This window comes from Caloenas nicobarica, chromosome 11 (genome assembly GCF_036013445.1).
Source record: "Caloenas nicobarica isolate bCalNic1 chromosome 11, bCalNic1.hap1, whole genome shotgun sequence".
NCBI lineage: Eukaryota > Metazoa > Chordata > Aves > Columbiformes > Columbidae > Caloenas > Caloenas nicobarica.
This window is the reverse complement of record NC_088255.1, coordinates 6,186,084-6,202,681: the sequence shown is the minus strand read 5'-3', so window position 1 is coordinate 6,202,681 and position 16,598 is coordinate 6,186,084. Positions and strand designations below refer to the sequence as shown.

Here is a 16,598-nt window from a genome sequence, read left to right as displayed (position 1 = left end):
TGAATCTTTGAACATGCAAATGTCCCAAATATTCTTGATAACACCTCCTGGATGTGGTGATGTTATTAACTTATATTTTTTTCACTTCAATTGCATATTTTATAAAATCATAGAAAAAAATTGGTTGGAAAGGATCTCCAGAGGTCAGATAATCCAACCTCTTGCTCAGAGCAGGGTTAACTTCAAAGCTAAAGTGGGTTGTTCAGGACATAGTCCAGTCCAGTTTTTCATTTATCCATGGTCTGGGATTTAAGAACCCCTTTGAACAACCTGCAGCGCTTAACCAGTGAAAGCTTTTTGCTTTTTATCAGAATTGTGTGTCCACCCATCCAGTCTAGATCTCCCCAGTTTTTCTACAAGGATGCTATTGGGAGACTGCCAAAAGACCTGGTGATTTTAAAGTAGATAGCGTACCTGTTCTCTCCGCTTGTAATAGGAGCTGAGAGATAATTTTTTAGATGCAGTAAGGCACACAGAAATCCTCGAGTAGAATTTAATATATACAACTAATTTCAGTACAAAAAGAAAAAAAACACCACACACTATAGTGCCCCTACCCACAAAATCATAGTGGAACAAAACATTCATTGGTGATGTGCACAACACTCTTAACAGAGAGTTTCACATTTTTTGGACATTAAAAAAATCTCATGTGACAGAGTTGGAATAGATGCAAAATTGCTTTAGCTGTGTTTGCTTTTAGGAATTAAATACAGATTGGAAAAGGGCTTAGAATAAACTGGTAAAGTTTCAATGGCAAGTCTGTAGCTAAAGCTAGATTTTTTTTTTCATATTTGGTAGTTAATGAAGAAAACTAGAGAATGCTAATAAAAATGTGGAATATAGAAATTAATTGCTAAAATTTAATTCTCAAATGTAATTCAGGCCTTGTATCTTCAGAAGAATCATGGTTGTTCGACTTTGAATTACTGGTGTTTCCTCTTTCAAATTTTCTAACTCTCATTTTTACAACAGAAGCTGTAAACTGCAGTATGTAATTTTAAAACTTAACATTTTAACTGTTTTCCTCTTAGACTATTGAGCGTTGATCACTAGCTCTTACTGTAAAACTTGTTTAGGAATTTTTCTTTGGTTTAGACTCCAGTGTGATTTATCAATTTTTCTTTGTGCCATTTAAGCAGCAAACAGTAAGTCTCAAGACTATTACTAAGTATTAATACTGAAAACCTTTCAGAAATGTTCCAGAAAAGGAAGTAGCAACTATCCATTATGCATTACCAATACATAAAGGCATCTGAATTTCCATTGCCCATTATTCATCCCCAGTCTTAAAGTTTTAGCTGCCATTGAAGATGTTGCAGAAGACGATTGCGAAGACTGAGCTAACACCCACTCCAAAGCTTCCTTTGGGTTTCCAGTGAAGTGCTGCTTTAAGCTCACCTTCAAAGCTGTTAGGCATACCAGGCCTCTTTTTCTGGTGTTTTTCTTCTTTTTTTTTTTCTTTTTTCTCTCCTTGCTTTCATAGAGTATAATAGTCTACATGAGTTTTCATGTTGAAATATTTGTGGTCTTCATTCTGTCATGACAGATAACTTAATGCACTCAGTTTTTCCCTCTGCCACAATGAGCTGCAGCAGAATTTCAAACCCTTTCAGATTGAAACTAAGATGTGATCTTAATCTCTCATTCAATTAAGTTTTTTCATAGCGACTCGTAGCACCTGTTGCTTCAGTTGTGATTGGTTAGTTGTGGTAACTAACTTTGTAGAGATGAAAAATATGTTTAAGGTAACCTAGGGAGAATGGCAGAAGCCATCATGTTTCTGCTTAGACAGAAGGGAAAGTTGTTTTTCCCCAGGTATGCTTCCCTTAAGTTTTCCCTCTTAAGAAACTTGATACTTCATGGTAGAGGGTCAAGAATAACAGTTTGAGGAACAAATGTAATGCAACTGCATCTGTCTTGATTTCATCAGATTATGTAAAACAGCATATAACCAGGTACTGCTGAATCTGATAAAGTCCTGTCATATCCAGTTTCTAACTGATAATGTTTTGAAAGTTGCAGGGAGACTGAGGGAGGTGGGAAGGAGCAGCACTAAGGAAATTGGAGAAGGCACTTCAAGAGGGTATAGCTGCCCTGCCTTCTCTAATACTGCTTTTCTAACATGTTTACTGTAAAGTAAAATCAACCCTGTGCATATATTGAACCTTCTTCTTTCTTGCAGGTGACCCCGTACAGTGCAGTGCTTGGATGGGCCAGTGTGCTCTGTACATAATGATTATGACATTTGAGAAAACCATCATCATTATAGTGCTGCTTATACCTCAGTGGAAAGAGGTTTGTGTTTTTACAGCATTTACAGACAAGTGAATTTCAGGTGGAAGCTGTAAAGCAATAGACTTGGGTTTATTGGTTTGGCTCAAGCATCATAACTGTCTACAGTCAATGCTGTTTAACTCTGTGGTGGTAGTATGATCTTTTAGTAAAATTAGGATACTGCTAATTAGGCTTTCTGGCATCCATTGCCAGGACTGTCTTATCATATTTTGGAGGTTTTCTGTGTACTGCAATATATAAAATTCTGTCTCCTTGTCTGAGTGCTCTTGAAGCTACTAAGCAGTTCTTCCTTCTCTTAATTCTTTAACCCTTACTTACAGCTATTTTGTATAGCTTCTTGTAATATTCTAAAAAATTTTCTTTGCTCTGATAGATCTAAACTGTAGAATTTTAGAAATTTGCAATGGATTAGCAAAGCCATTGCTGATAACTGGATAAATATTTATTTTGATAGAATCTGTGCAACGTAATATTCAAAGTAGGTGGTGCACAGTGTTATAGCCCATTAAAACCAGTTAGTCCCTATTGTATCCTCTGGACTACTTTGGAAACTGTCTTCTCCTTACTGTGTACTTTGTAAAACTGTTCTGTTTAAATTTCCCAAAGATGAAACTTAAAACATGTTCCTGTGGAGCATGCAGCTCCATGTTCAAAGTGATTCTAACACAGCTCTTCAGACTTGTATAAACAAAAATGACAGAGAGAAGTTTCTGGCTGGCCCCACTTACTTACCTGTGGTAATTTATAAACTGTCCTAAGTACTTTCCTTTTCTACAAAGCTGTCCTTTTTTTGTACGTATGAATTAATTCTGTAGCATTAGCTAGTACGTGAACAATTTCACTTACTAATCCGGTTATGTGCACGTGCTGCCATGATCTGAACTTAATCCTTTTCTTTTCGCAGGTAGCTTTATTGAATCCCATAGAGAACCCCCAGCTGGAGCTGGCTATCGTCATGCTGATAGTTCCCTTCTTTGTTAATGTTAGTACAACTTGCATGCTTCTGTGAGATGTTTACTTGGATATCTTTCTGCCATGTGTTAATTAATTAATGCTAGTCCTTAAAGTACAGCGTACCTTGGTGCTTAAGTTAATTTTTAAAGAGGAAGGGTATTGAAGAATGGATAAAATGTCTGGATATGCAGATTTTACAAAGCTGAAATCCATATCGAGCTAAGTAACTAGGCTCAGGAGAGATGCAGAGATGCCCCATAGACATCTTTGGCCTGATGACTTCAGTAGCTTGAATGTAATACTGAACTACTGACATAGAGATTATAAAATTACCATTAAATTGGCTTTAGGTCTAAGGATAGCTGTGCTGTGAAGTATCTTGTGTCTGACCATAACTAAAAGAGGCTGCCTGTGATGGAGCAGAGGAAAAGGGCAAGTGCCCAATCATCCTTCCCAAAGTGTGCTCTTCCCACATTCGGGGATTTAGGGACCAGAGCCAGAGGTGGTGGGTGTCCTTGCATTTAATTACTGCTGGTGATTTTTTTTTTTCTTTCATTAATTTGTTCAAGCATTAATTTTATCCTTTGAGAACAAGAAGTCTGCCGCTCTAAGATGTCTGCCTAAACTTTTCACGTTTCTACATGAGGAGTTAATATATGATCACTCTGAATAGCAGCTTTTTTCTTATTTTCTTCTACAAAGGAATAAAGTAGCTATGTTCTAGAGCATTCATGCAATGTGTAGTAGGCCGTGTGACTGTATATATACCAGATTTTTCCTGTTTGGCCACTTCAGAATGATTGTCAACTTTTCTTAATTCTGTCCAAATACTGACCAAATGAACATATGCTACTCTGAGGAAAACTGAACTGTCACTTCTTCTTTCTCTTTAACAGGCATTAATGTTCTGGGTAGTAGATAATTTCCTTATGAAGAAAGGGAAGACAAAAGCTAAACTTGAAGAAAAGGAAGCAGGTCAAGATTCCAGAAATGGAAGTAAAGTCCGATACAGGAGAGCAGCATCACATGAAGAGTCAGAGTCAGAAGTATGTAGAGTTAATTATTGCAATTAATACAATATCAATCCAGTCTATCCCTCATGCCATTGATTTCATTGTAACACTGTCAACTTAGTTTTGATTTTTCTTTGTGTGTACCTCTAACAGTAGTTCCTAGCATTTGCAGTTGAAAACTACTTAAGAAAAATGACATTGTTGCACCACTCATGGTAGTTAATTCCCTTCAAGATGGGCAGGAAGACATAAGAATATATTTAAATATCACAGGTGAACTGTGTTACAAATGCTTCTAGAAAAACCCACACGGAATACAAAACTAATAGACAATTGTAATTCAAATAGAGGTTAATAGCTTAAAGTGAGAGGAAGCTGGTGGAGGCAGCTGGCCTGATTTTGGAGAAGCTTCTACATCCTTGCCTTTGCATGATTTTATTCTAAATCATATTAAGCAGGTAGTTTTCAGTTCAGTTGGAGGATAGGTGGTCTCTTTGAAGGTAAGTTTTTCTATCTTTAGTTGGTTAATGTAACTTCTGCGTTGTAGGCAGTACTATTTATATGGGGTTTTCTTTAACAAAATGACTGCCACGTTACCACTGTGGATAAAGAGCTTATATATTCTCTCTCATTTTAGCAGCAAGCTGCCCCCACTGTTCTGGAGGTGCTGGAATGACTTCTTTGGTTTAGAGTCAGTGATTGTAGTAGAGATTAATACGCATGCATCCTTCTTCAAAATTTTAGTGGAGGTTCCAGACAGGCTGTGTGACATTGTTTAGTGTTGGCAATAAATCCAAATTGTGTTCTGTAAGCTCATTCATAAGCAAGTAATAAGGTGCTTTGCAAGCATAAAAAAAGTAGAAGGTTAAAAGTAGAATGAAGAAAGAGTGTGGCTTTGATCCATGATACTCAGAAGCCGTAATTTGTTTTTAGATCCTTATTTCAGCAGATGATGAGATGGAGGAATCAGATGCTGAAGAGGACCTGCGTAGACTGACCAACTTAAAGCCCATTAAGAAAAAGAAGCATCGCTTTGGTCTGCCTGTATGACACATTCCTGACCTGTGTATTTGCAGGTTTCATGGCAAAAACTTCAGTCAGTGGGTTTTAATGTTGCAATTGCATCTCCCTTTTCATACAAACTGACTTAAAAGCAAGGTCTGCCAACAGAATGCAAACAGTTGGAAGACTTCCAGTTCAGTTGCACTACAGACACACTGACCAATTATGCAAGAATGTCTTTTCATCCTGTGTGAAGAGCACAGCATCGATAAGGCCTGGTCGCTAAGAGGATTTTTATCTGACATTTTGGAGAAGATCATAGAAAACAGGGCAATCTTTCACTTGTGGTTACTGATGATACAGTTTAAGATGTTCTCAAAAAGGCATCAGAATCAACTAAGTTAAAGGAGTGTGTTTTATTACTAAAACTGGCTTTTGCAGCATAATTCCTAGAGCAGAATAGTTTATGGTTACAAGCTGTAACTTAACATTTATTTTTTTAAGTACAAATGTTTACTTGCTACCAGGTACCTATGGAACTAATAGGTGGAACAAAGATTTTTTTTTTTTTTTTTCCCAAGTCTCCTCAAATCTATTTGACTATTTTATATTTAAGTTATATTTTCATACAGTTGTATTTAAAGATTCTCTTTGTCAGAGAAGAGGGTGCAGTTCCCTTTTTTCTGCAGAACAGGTCAAAAGATTTGTAGTGAAAATCTTATTTGTCCTTGTGTCCTGGTTTAAGGGATTGCAAAGGGAAAAGCTCTCTGTCACTGCTGAAGTCACCAAATATCACTAAAAATGCAGTCCGAAGTGTGCTTTTGACCACATAATTTGAAAATACTTTTTTAATAGGAGGTGGTGTTTGCATATTTGACAAACGTGCACTTTAGCGTGTAACAAAAATCTGTTGCGTTAGGTTATTTGTGAAATATGGATGACTCTCTTTCTGTTTCTGCAAGTCTCTAGCGCGTACCTCTCAAATGACCCAAAAGAGATGGAACTCTTCTACTTTTTGTTATACAGGGCCTCCAGTACAGTACTGTGGTCTGATTGAAGCAGTTGTGCTACAACATTGCAAATAATTCTGTCCCTTGTTTTTGATGGAAAAGCAATCTTCTATTTAATGTGCTTTTTAAAAAAAAGGTTTCTCCTTTTAAATTTCCATAAAGTCCGATTATCCTTTAATAGAAGTTTAAAAAAAAAAAAAAAAGAAAAAAAAGAGGTATAATATAGTTGCTACTACGTATTTTTTGTGATTTTTTCGGTGTCTGTCTTCTGATAATTGACGTGTGCGGATCTGAAACCTAGCAGACATGTTTTCAGTGACATCCTTTTGCTTCGCATGTTTTCTAGATGATTGTTTCTGAGCTTTCCTTGCTTAGTCAGACCTTGTGCAGGGCAAGGCGGTGTGTCAAAGAGGTGACAACAGACCTTAGTTGCAAATCTGTTGTAGCATCTGGACATCAGAAATGTTCCAAGCCTTAAATCAAACAGTTTCACTGGAAAACTGCTCAGAACTTTTTAAGATTTTTTACATTTTTTATAGATTTACTAGGTCTTAATGCGATTTATTATCCAGACCACTTAAATGGGGTTCTTGGGCCTTAGTAAATACTGAACTGTGCGCTCCCGTACTTATTTTCACTATTCCAGCATTCCTTTTCACTGCTTGGCTGCCGAGGTGAACACAATGTTCCAAGACTTCAGGTCCACTTCAGCGAGTCCAGCCGGCTAGAAGGGACGTTTTACCAAACTGAACGTTTCTGAGTTTAGTTGAGCCACTGACCTCTGTTACTGTGCACTGAAATATAATAACTGCAATAAGTACTAGTGTTTCTTTTAGACTAAATCTAGAAACTAATGACAACGGAAGCTTAACTCAAGTGGGGGGTGGGAGGGATGGGGAAATGCCCCTAAGCACTGTTGCCTCTGGTTTAGGGGTTTTGTTTGTTGGATCTCTTTGTTTTTTTCATTGATTGTGTGACTTACATCTTCTCTTAACTATTTACCACTGGATGGGTGCATATCACCAAAAGCACAGTACTTCCAGCAATTCTTTTTCATCAGCAGAATAGTCTCGTACAGGTCACTCTTCCAAAGGGATTTGAGAGCTAGGACTGGCTCTTGTCACGAATGTCAGCATTTATTTTTTTTTTAGCATAGGATTTGTTCTATTTCAGATGGTGAAATAAAGCTATTGAACATGTGCTACACGCCACTGCACAGCCATCACTCTCCTCTTCACCCATCAGAGATAACTGAACAGCGCACACAAATTTAACTGTACAAGCTTTCCTTTTATTTTCCTGTTCCCACCTCTTCTCCAGTTACTGAAATTATGAAAATTATTTCTTGTCTCATGTTTAGTGTGTGAAGTGTCAGTACAAAATTATGGCCTTAATCATATAAAAAAAATTGTTTTGACCAGACCTCAAACTTATTGACCAAGTACAAAACAGTGTGAAGTGCTATGGAGCGGTTTCTCGAAGGTGGTTATAGCAAAAGTATATGAATGCCTAATTTTTCCTGTCTTAAGTGCTTAAATGTCACTTGGTTTGAGAGTTTGATAGGCCTAGCAAGATGATGTAGTAAAGCACTGCAAGCCAAAGAGACAGAACTGTTTTAAATGCCACAGTAGTAACAGGAGGAGCATGTCTTCAGGAGGGAAAAAACAGCTCTAACTTTCCCTACTAAGTTAAAATTTTTATTCACAACCTTAGCTAAATAATAAAAACTGGGGGGGTTTTTTTCTATTCTTTGTTATCATGCGAAAGAGGTGGAAAATATAAAATTGGCAGTTTTTCTCTTTGTAAGATGAAAGTTGGAATTCTTGCAGTAGGTACAAGTAGGACAAGTGCTCTTGTCTGACGAGCTTGTGTGTGTGAGAAAGATGTGCCTAGTGCTTCACTATGTCTTACTGTTCGTTGAAATGTATTGGCAGTACAACCTGAAATAATAAATTTTTCATAAAGAGTTGATCCAGTAATAATATTACAACATGATGTCTTTTGCATTATCTTCAAATTGCCTCTCTAAATTTATGCCTGGTAAACGTACCTCAGAACAACTCATAGCAAAGGTTTAATTTGGGCTGTGCTTAAAAAAATGTGATTCTTTTTAATGAAAATAAGCTATGTAGTATATGCCAAAGAGAAAGGAATTTTAACTTACAGAAGAGACACAGAAGTATTGGTGGAGATCCAATTTACCACAAACGGTCAACCTAAATGTATTAACTGTTTCTAGTATCCGACCTGTAACACATCTGCATAAATTTAAAACACTGGTGTTGTCTAATATGTGGTTTTCAAGTTCTGGCTTTAATATGTTCAGGTCCCCTTGTCTTACTTTAAGTAGGTAAACGCTGTATGTTAATGTTGCTAACTAAAATGTACTATAGCTTTTCTTCAGGGAAAACTCAGAAATTGAGTTGCAAATTAGAGCAATGCAAAGCGATCCCTTCCCGGGCGTGTGCTCTGTTCCAGCTGTGCCCGGGAGGGCGGCGCGGGCTCTCATGCTCTGCTCAGAGCTGAGCCTCACAAGGAACTTCTGCCACTGTGCTTGACTAACCCGTGTTTGCAACTTTGCTGTGCTTTCTACAGGAGAAACCAGTAACGGAAGTGAATAAATTCAGCCGCATTGAGTCAGAGTAGATCTACAGCACAGGCCTGCAAACTTTTCTAGGTGAAGTTTCCAGTTCAGTTACTGAAAATGACTACTATGGTTTTACAAAGTAAAGCTGCAGTATCTTTAAAAAAGGGACTCTTTTGTAGGTGTTTTTGTCTTGCATGGGTGTCCATCTCAAATGGAATGTTGGGTTTGTAAGTGAATTCAAAGTATAGCCTATGTGAGCAAAACCAGCAGCTGTATTCTGCTGCCCTCTGTTTGGACCATGTGTTTTGCCAGTGGATGGGGGCAGCACAAAGGACACAGACAACAGGTTGAAATGATAAACTTTTCCTTAAGTTCAAAGCAGCAAAAAGAAAGGGAGCAAGGCAATGCACCTAACCATTACTACAGGGAATTAAGTATAGTGATTAAGATACATCACCAATTGCCCTGATACTTTCCCATCATCCACATCCGTGCTTCAGCTGGGGAGCCCCTGTCACAGTGAAGGATCGGAGAACCTTTCCCAGGAACTGGGAGGTTCTACGCAGTGTGTCCACTGGTAGGTGAGGTCTCCATCATCGCTGTGAGAGGGTCCTGCCTTTATACAGGTTAACAAACATCCATGTATCAAAATGCACAGAAACATTTGGTAGGATTGGCATCCTCACCCGGGCACGTTCCAGATCTGGCCAGGATCCCGGGCGCATCCGAGAAGCTCCTGTTGCACAAATTGATCTCTACCTTTGACAACTTCCGAGGATGATTCCCATGGTCATATTTGGCTTTGACTACATATTTCTAAACAAGGCCTGATACCTGGTTTCTTGGTGTAAACAAGGAAACATAAATATTTTCTTATGACATTTCATCTTCACTAATGATTATATTCTGTCTAAGCTACATCTTTTGCCAATGACCATACAGATTTCACTAATGGTTAGATACTCATATAACGGTTGGAAAGTTCATCTAGAGGTCAACTATGGTTCAGGGCCTATTGCTCAGGCCTCAGTACTTCACCATATTGTTTAATCAGTGGTGTTACCTTAAACTTCTAAGAGTATCTGATGTAATTACATTGTATAATGGTTTACAATAAAGTTTGACTTATTACAGACTTGCTTTATACTCGTTCTGTTTCTAAGCATGCATGTTTCGGTGTTTATAATGTGCTGTTGTGGGACGCAGGTTTTGCTACTGGAGTTTAACTTCGGAACTGCAGATCTCGGGAATTCAACCAGGTGAACAGGATTCCTACTCTGAAATGTAAGTAACTATAGATTTAGGTTGGGGTTTTTTAAGGAAAAATAAGCCCACGATCTGTAAGAGGAAATGGTTGTTCAGTGTTGGTTTAGGAAATGTATGATCGAAGGGCACAGAATTGCCCAGGTGATGAGGGATGTCTTAGAAACGTCAGGGTTTGCTGCCTACCTGTGCAGGTGCCTCATCCTACCCCTGAATGGCACGCAAGCTGAAGGTGTTTTGATTTTGTTTGTATAATGATTTGTATAAATTAAATGTCCATGAAAGCATAGCTGTTGCTTTTCAGTGAGGAATATGTAGTATCAGTTAAATGAAGCCATTTTGAAAGCTGAAGGGGAAAAAAATAGTTCAGTGTTTTGAATTCTAAGTATTTGCTTTAAACATGCAGAATGTTATTTTCCTGTTGTAATTGATAGTGTCAGAATACTGACAATTATGGGACTGTGTAGAAACATCTTAATAGAGAAGGGGAGATGTTACTTTGTACAATAGAAAAAAAAAAATTTCCTAAAAATGTTTTTTTCCTTCTGCATTGTTAGCCTTCTAAAATATACTGCTATTCTGCAGAAACGTTTGCTCTAGTTTACTAAGCCAGGGGTCTAACATAGAGATTGAATGTAAGGAATGGCAAAGTATGTAACATCTAAACTGCTTCTTAACCTGCAAATAACTCCCCCAACAGTCACGCAAAGGAAAATATCTCGGGCCTGGAAAGAGCTCAGCTTAAAATGGGCACACAGACGCCTGGGGGATGGTTCACAACCACAAATCCCAGAGTCCTGATCGTATGGTGCTGGTGCTGTGGTATTGGTGTAATGTTTTCATAATGATAAATACCAATTTTGTTTTACTTCCTGTGCTTCTGTGTAGCCTCAGTAAAATACAGGCAGAGCTGAGAATAGTCCAGGCAGATTTCTTTCACGACAGTGGTCGATGTTTCTAGTACAAGGTGTTGGAAGGTCTGACACGTCTGCCTTTCCCATGTTACATACCTGACTGGTACAGTTCTTTGTAGGTGCTGGGTGCAGTCACAGAAGGTGATTTTTTTTTTTTTTTTTGCATGATGCAAAGAATTAATGTAAAAAAATGTAAAAATAAAAGGGAAACAACCTTCTCCCAGTAAAACAGAAATAGAATTTATGCTTAATTTTTTTCTATTCAATTAAAAAATTATTTAGAGAACAAATATTAAAAGTTCTTGAAAAGGTTTTACTACTGTCAGCATGTATGGTGGGGAACACTGAACTTACTCCTGTCTGAGTAAGCTGTTCCTATACAGACGACAGGTGAAATGATTAAACTTACTAATACCACTGTAAGTAGAAAGTGATTTTCCTCTCTGTTGTGTAAGAGCTGGCATCAGCGCAAGCTCAGCAATAGAAGTGTAAGGGTAAAAGCATATCCTATTTTACTAACTCTCTAAAATGCACTTAATATTCTTCTGTTAAATACCCCTGTGCAAAAGTGATTTAGGGCACAGCGTAATGCTTTGGATGTTAGGTTTATATAATCTTTAGAGAAGGCATGTTTTGTTATGCTGGGAAAGAAACACAAACACTCTTCCCTCCCCCCCCCCTTACCAAGAGGGTTCAGGGTCAATTTTGTGTCCGTAACAAAGTGTTGCCTTTTAAAGTTATAAATAGAGCCCCAGCGGACTCCCCGGGAAGTCGTTTTGTGGTGGATTGGGGTTCCCCGTGGTCGCTGCCCCAGCTGTCTGCTCCTGTCCATCCCCAGCTCCCCCGGGCACGGGGCACAGTAAATACTGCAAACCCGAGTCATTGCTAAGAATAAACCTTTGACAACAACAGCCTCTGTCAACCTGAATCATCCCGGGTTCTGCTTTGGGAAAATGACCCAGCTAATGACTTCATGTTAGATGCTCTATATAAGTCAAGGAAAAAAACAGGCATTTGCAGAGCGCACAGGCTGGATTTAATCAAAGCCGGGAAACCACCGCGGGAGGGATTACGGGGCAGTGAGCGCTGCAGTCATGTCCCAGGTACGGGCAGATCTGTGAGGATGGCTCCCCTGGGGCTGCGTGCCCAACAGATGTGCTACAATTTTAGTTGGTTTTCTTGGAATAGCTTACTGGCAACTAACTCCTTAACCAGTGAATTTGGCTTTTCTGCTCTATGTGACTTGTTTGATTATGTTGAAGTACTTGAATACTTTGTTGATATATTTTAACAAGCGAGTTGTTAGGAGGGAGTATTTGATGAAGAAGGAAAGTAGCTGCTCTCTATGTGGTTAATTAGTTTTTAAATTTTCTCTTTTACCATAAATATTTCCATAGGAAGTGAAAGACCATTTCCACTGGGATGTTTCACAGGAGTGATTTCTGCTTTTCCAACTCTTTTTCTCAGACAACAATTTGAAATTTTGGCAGCAGTTTTGAAGGGACGTGGCTATACTGAGCTGTGCTGCTGTGTAAAGCTTAATGTATTAACATGCAGGAAAACAGAGCGTGACCGAACATTGTGACTGCTAGGATACGATATCTGAGACTAAAATTTTGCATTGCACACTTTTATGTTCATTTTGTAACTAATGGTTTGTCTTTACTCTGTGTCTCAATAATCAGAGTTTCAAAGTGATCTTAAAGTTAGCTCAGAAATGTTGGGGTTTTCGCGTAAATGTTTTCGACATAAGCTATGCACACCTGGCAGAGATCTCCCCGGCGTGAGAATTTTATGTGGCGGGTGGGATGGAGACTAAGAACACGGGGAGGGTACGAAAGCACAATCCTTCGACCACACAGAGTAACTCGGTTCGGCTTATTTTTTTTACTCTAAAGAGAAACATTAAAAAAACAGTCATATGTCTTGTAAACCAACACTTTTTGACTTGTGACAGGAGGAGATAAAGCGCAGGCTGTGCCAATGTGCCACCTGGGAGCGGCTCCTGGCAAACCCTGGGACAAATGCATTTGTGTTGGGAGCAATTAGCAGCGGGGCTGGCAGGGCTGGGGTTCACCTCTGTGGCTCTCAGCAACCTTTCTGTGCAGCTTTTTTTGATTTTTAGCTGTGGCCCAACTAATCCATGGCAGCTATTCTGCTGGAAAATCCCCCTGTAATCAAAGCATGAGGTGTTCTATGTTAAAATAACCAGGTGAAATTGAATGGTTCTGCTCAGCCTGGCTGTCTCTTGGTGCATCTCAAGTGCCTCCTTTCCTTACCCTGTCCCCAGGAAGTCCCGTTGGAAAGAAGCCTGGTAGTTATTACCTCTTGCCAATAATGGGTGAAGAACCTTAGTAGGTTTTATATTCCTGTTAACAAGGTGGTGGGTTTTTTTGTGGGTTCTTTTGGGGTTTTGTTTTTCGTTTGTTTTTTCTTTTCTGTGTTGGAGCCAACACAGGTCTATACTGGCTGCCTGTGGACCATGTCGTGGCCATGAGGGACCCTTCCCATCACATGCCAGTTTTCATTACAGATGGACAAATGAAACCATGGGTGTAGGTTTGTTTGTTAACCAGCTAGCCTACCAAAAGCTGTTGTGAACTTTGAAGGCTTTGCTACTACTCCTTCCCCTTCTTTACTTTGGCTACGAGTAGGGTGTTTTCCCCAGAGGTCTCGTGAATGTTTCGTTTCCCACAACACATTGGGATGGGATTGACAGCGGGCTATTCTGAGCGTTCCCAGGAATTTACAGCCTGCAGGAAAGATGCCGAAGGCTCCAGTGCAGCCAGCCCGCCCTGCCCAGGGCCAGGCGTGCAGTCCTGTCTCTGCAGGCTCCCTGGGAATCGCCGCTCCAGCCACTCATGGGCCTTGAGGGATTTGTTTCCCTCCACAACAGTTTTTAGCTTTACAGGCAGTGCTTAGAAATGTGTAAACGGGCTCTGCCACTGCCAGAACCCAGATATCAGAAGCCCTGCGTCTGTAGCAATGGTCAGAGAAGTTTCTCGTTGCTGGTTCAGTGTGCAAATCTATTTGAGCTGGAGTGTGGGGGTCTTTAATTCTTTTTAATTGTGTCTCCTGTGGCCCTGCACTCTGCTGCAAGGTCTGCCTGGTGGAACCTTGGCAATCTGTCCTTGAAACAGTAAACTGAATAGGGAATGTCAAGGATATTTGGCATTGCATCTGACTTTGAAGTGCTAATTCAAAGGTAGGGGTAGGCTGATATGAACCAATGTTATCCTGATTTTCTTCCAGCAACATGAGCTGTAAACAGATTAGTACTTGGACATTGCAGTGCACCACCTGATGATGCATCTGTTTCTATATTAGATTTCCTTCTCCTTCTTTGGGTTCTGAGTCCAGTGTTTCAGATGCATTTAGTACATGCTTGTAGACAAGCCTGTTGATTGCTCAGGTGCTTTTTGTTCCCTAAATTTCAGATCAATAACTACAGGTCAAGTGTTAAGTTTATTTCAACTAAATCAAGCTAGACTTCAGAATCTCTCTGGCCAATTTTCCAAAGCAGCAGTGAGTAGACTGAGGCACAAGCACAATTTAGTAATGAAGTTGTTTTTTCTTCCCAAATACTGGACAGATTCTCAAATTACCAGTCTATATTTGCAAAATGACCAGGCAGGGCTGGACAGAAAAAAACTGAAAATATTTTTTTAAAAAAAAAAAAGAAGGCAGCAATCCACTCTCTTTCAAAGGCTGTACAATCAAAAGACAATTTCAGAACAAAACAGCAACAGATTTTGGGAGGGGCAGTGAAACCATGGTTGCACAAAGATTTGGAGTAGCTGAGTGAACAGTCTCAGAATTGAAATAGGTGGAACATTGTATTAGCAGCTCTGTATGTTGTAGCCTTTGGGTTTAGGCAGTTTTGTTCCCTGTGCTTCTAAACGTGCACTACTGATGTGTGGGCAATACGTCTGTTTCTTAGCCAGCCCCTGTGAAAAAGAAGCGTCCCCCTGTGAAGGAAGAAGACCTCAAAGGAGCCAGAGGAAACCTTTCCAAAAACCAGGAAATTAAATCCAAAACCTACCAAGTGATGAAGCAGTGTGGTAAGTCTCCTCGATGGAAACGATTAAGCAGTCTTCCAAAGTTAAAATATCCACTTAATTTCTTTTTTCAAGTGAAAGCGTGTGCCTCTGAAGCAGCAGCCAGCAGTGCCACCAGCCTGGCCTGACGGTGCGGGGACTCTGCCTCCATCCCCGTCACGGCACCGAGAGGTGTCAACAGAGCTCTGCTGCAGCGATCGCTCTGCCTGGCCGGATGAAGCGATAGGGAGAGCCCCATCTTTGCCTTCTGAATCAGGGTTCAAACCAAGCCCTGGGTCCATAGTCAATATCAATGGCTGCCCAAGTTGAAGATCTGGAGGCCTGACCATAGGCAAGGGGATTTCTGGCCTCTCAAGTGGATGAATTTGATGTGTTTAGAAATTGGGGGGATAAAGGGTAGAAGGTGAGTGAGAAGAGAGTGGGTTCTTGAACACCCCTGGTGCTCTGGTTTTGGGTTGCTTTTCCACTACCAGTGGCAGAGTCTAAGGGAAAATGATTAATTTTTAACCCCTTTCAGCATGATAGCCTGTACCACATTAGTTGCCAAGTTTCTAAAGCACTTCCAGCAATTTGGGGCCAGTCAATGGCAGTGACCACATAGAGATGCTGTCAGCTGCCTCATGCTTGGGATGGGAGCACTGTGCCTAAGGTTTGGGGAGTTGATGGATGGATGAAATATTTATCGAATGTGTATATATGTATTTCAGCAGCACTAGTTTTACTCACCAAATTTGGTGTGCCACTTCGCTGATGGCATCTCCTGGTTTTCTTTTCCAAGAACAAATGGGCTCTGCAGCACCCTCCATATTCAGCCGGGATCGGACAGGGGGTGAAACAGTCTTTGAGAAACCGAAAGAGGAGCCGGCCAAGAGCGTCTTTGGCTGACGGCGGAGCTGGATGTGTCTCACACGGATTATTGTTCTAACTTCTTCCCAAATTTCTGCCCCTTACACTAAAGTCACTGTAGACCCAAGTAACTAATTTCTACTCTAAGTCATTTAATAGGGAATAGACTCATGTCAAAGGCTACAACCTCCACGTTAATTTTTATTAACTGCTTTGTTTCTATCTGTTGAACAGTGTTTGCTATAATGGTTTAATAAAAAAAGTTGTTGGACACAGCTTGGCACACTGTGGTGACTTATTTCAATTCAGGCTTACATTTACTCTGTGGACACTTTAGTGTTGTGAGCTATGATCGAGTCTGTCAAACACACACACTAAACCTCCAGGTGACAGTTTGTGTCAGTGCAATTTCTTCAGGCCCTTGCCAAGAGGGAGCTGAGGAGGATCTGATCAAAGGGAGTGTCCCAGAAACCTGGAGGATTCACCCAAAACTGTGCTGACCGCGGCAGCGCCCTAGAGAGGCCCCTCGGGTCTGGGGTGTGCTCTGGGTGCTGCCCCCGCCATGGCTTCCCCTTAGACCTTCCCGCCTCAGCTTCCCCTCTGTGTCCGCCCTCACGTCTTCCCGCCTCACACCTTCCCCTCACGGCTCCCTC

General features: G+C 40.2%; 2 protein-coding genes across 2 annotated transcripts in view; both read left to right on the top strand.

Moving 5' to 3' along the window:
* STIMATE (STIM activating enhancer) overlaps positions 1-7,153 on the top strand; it is a 33,609-nt gene extending 26,456 nt beyond the window's left edge. The window contains exons 5-8 of the mRNA XM_065642463.1: positions 2,186-2,298; positions 3,203-3,280; positions 4,149-4,298; positions 5,199-7,153. Coding sequence (XP_065498535.1) covers positions 2,186-2,298; positions 3,203-3,280; positions 4,149-4,298; positions 5,199-5,315 — 458 coding nt within the window. The 3' untranslated portion in view covers positions 5,316-7,153. The remainder of the gene's footprint in view (positions 1-2,185; positions 2,299-3,202; positions 3,281-4,148; positions 4,299-5,198) is intronic.
* A 4,884-nt stretch (positions 7,154-12,037) lies between these two features.
* MUSTN1 (musculoskeletal, embryonic nuclear protein 1) lies at positions 12,038-16,220 on the top strand. The gene is made up of 3 exons (XM_065642464.1): positions 12,038-12,144; positions 14,982-15,102; positions 15,878-16,220. The coding sequence occupies exons 1-3, from the start codon at positions 12,136-12,138 to the stop codon at positions 15,982-15,984; spliced, it is 237 nt and encodes a 78-aa protein (XP_065498536.1). The 5' UTR covers positions 12,038-12,135; the 3' UTR covers positions 15,985-16,220.
* Positions 16,221-16,598: the final 378 nt, after the last annotated feature.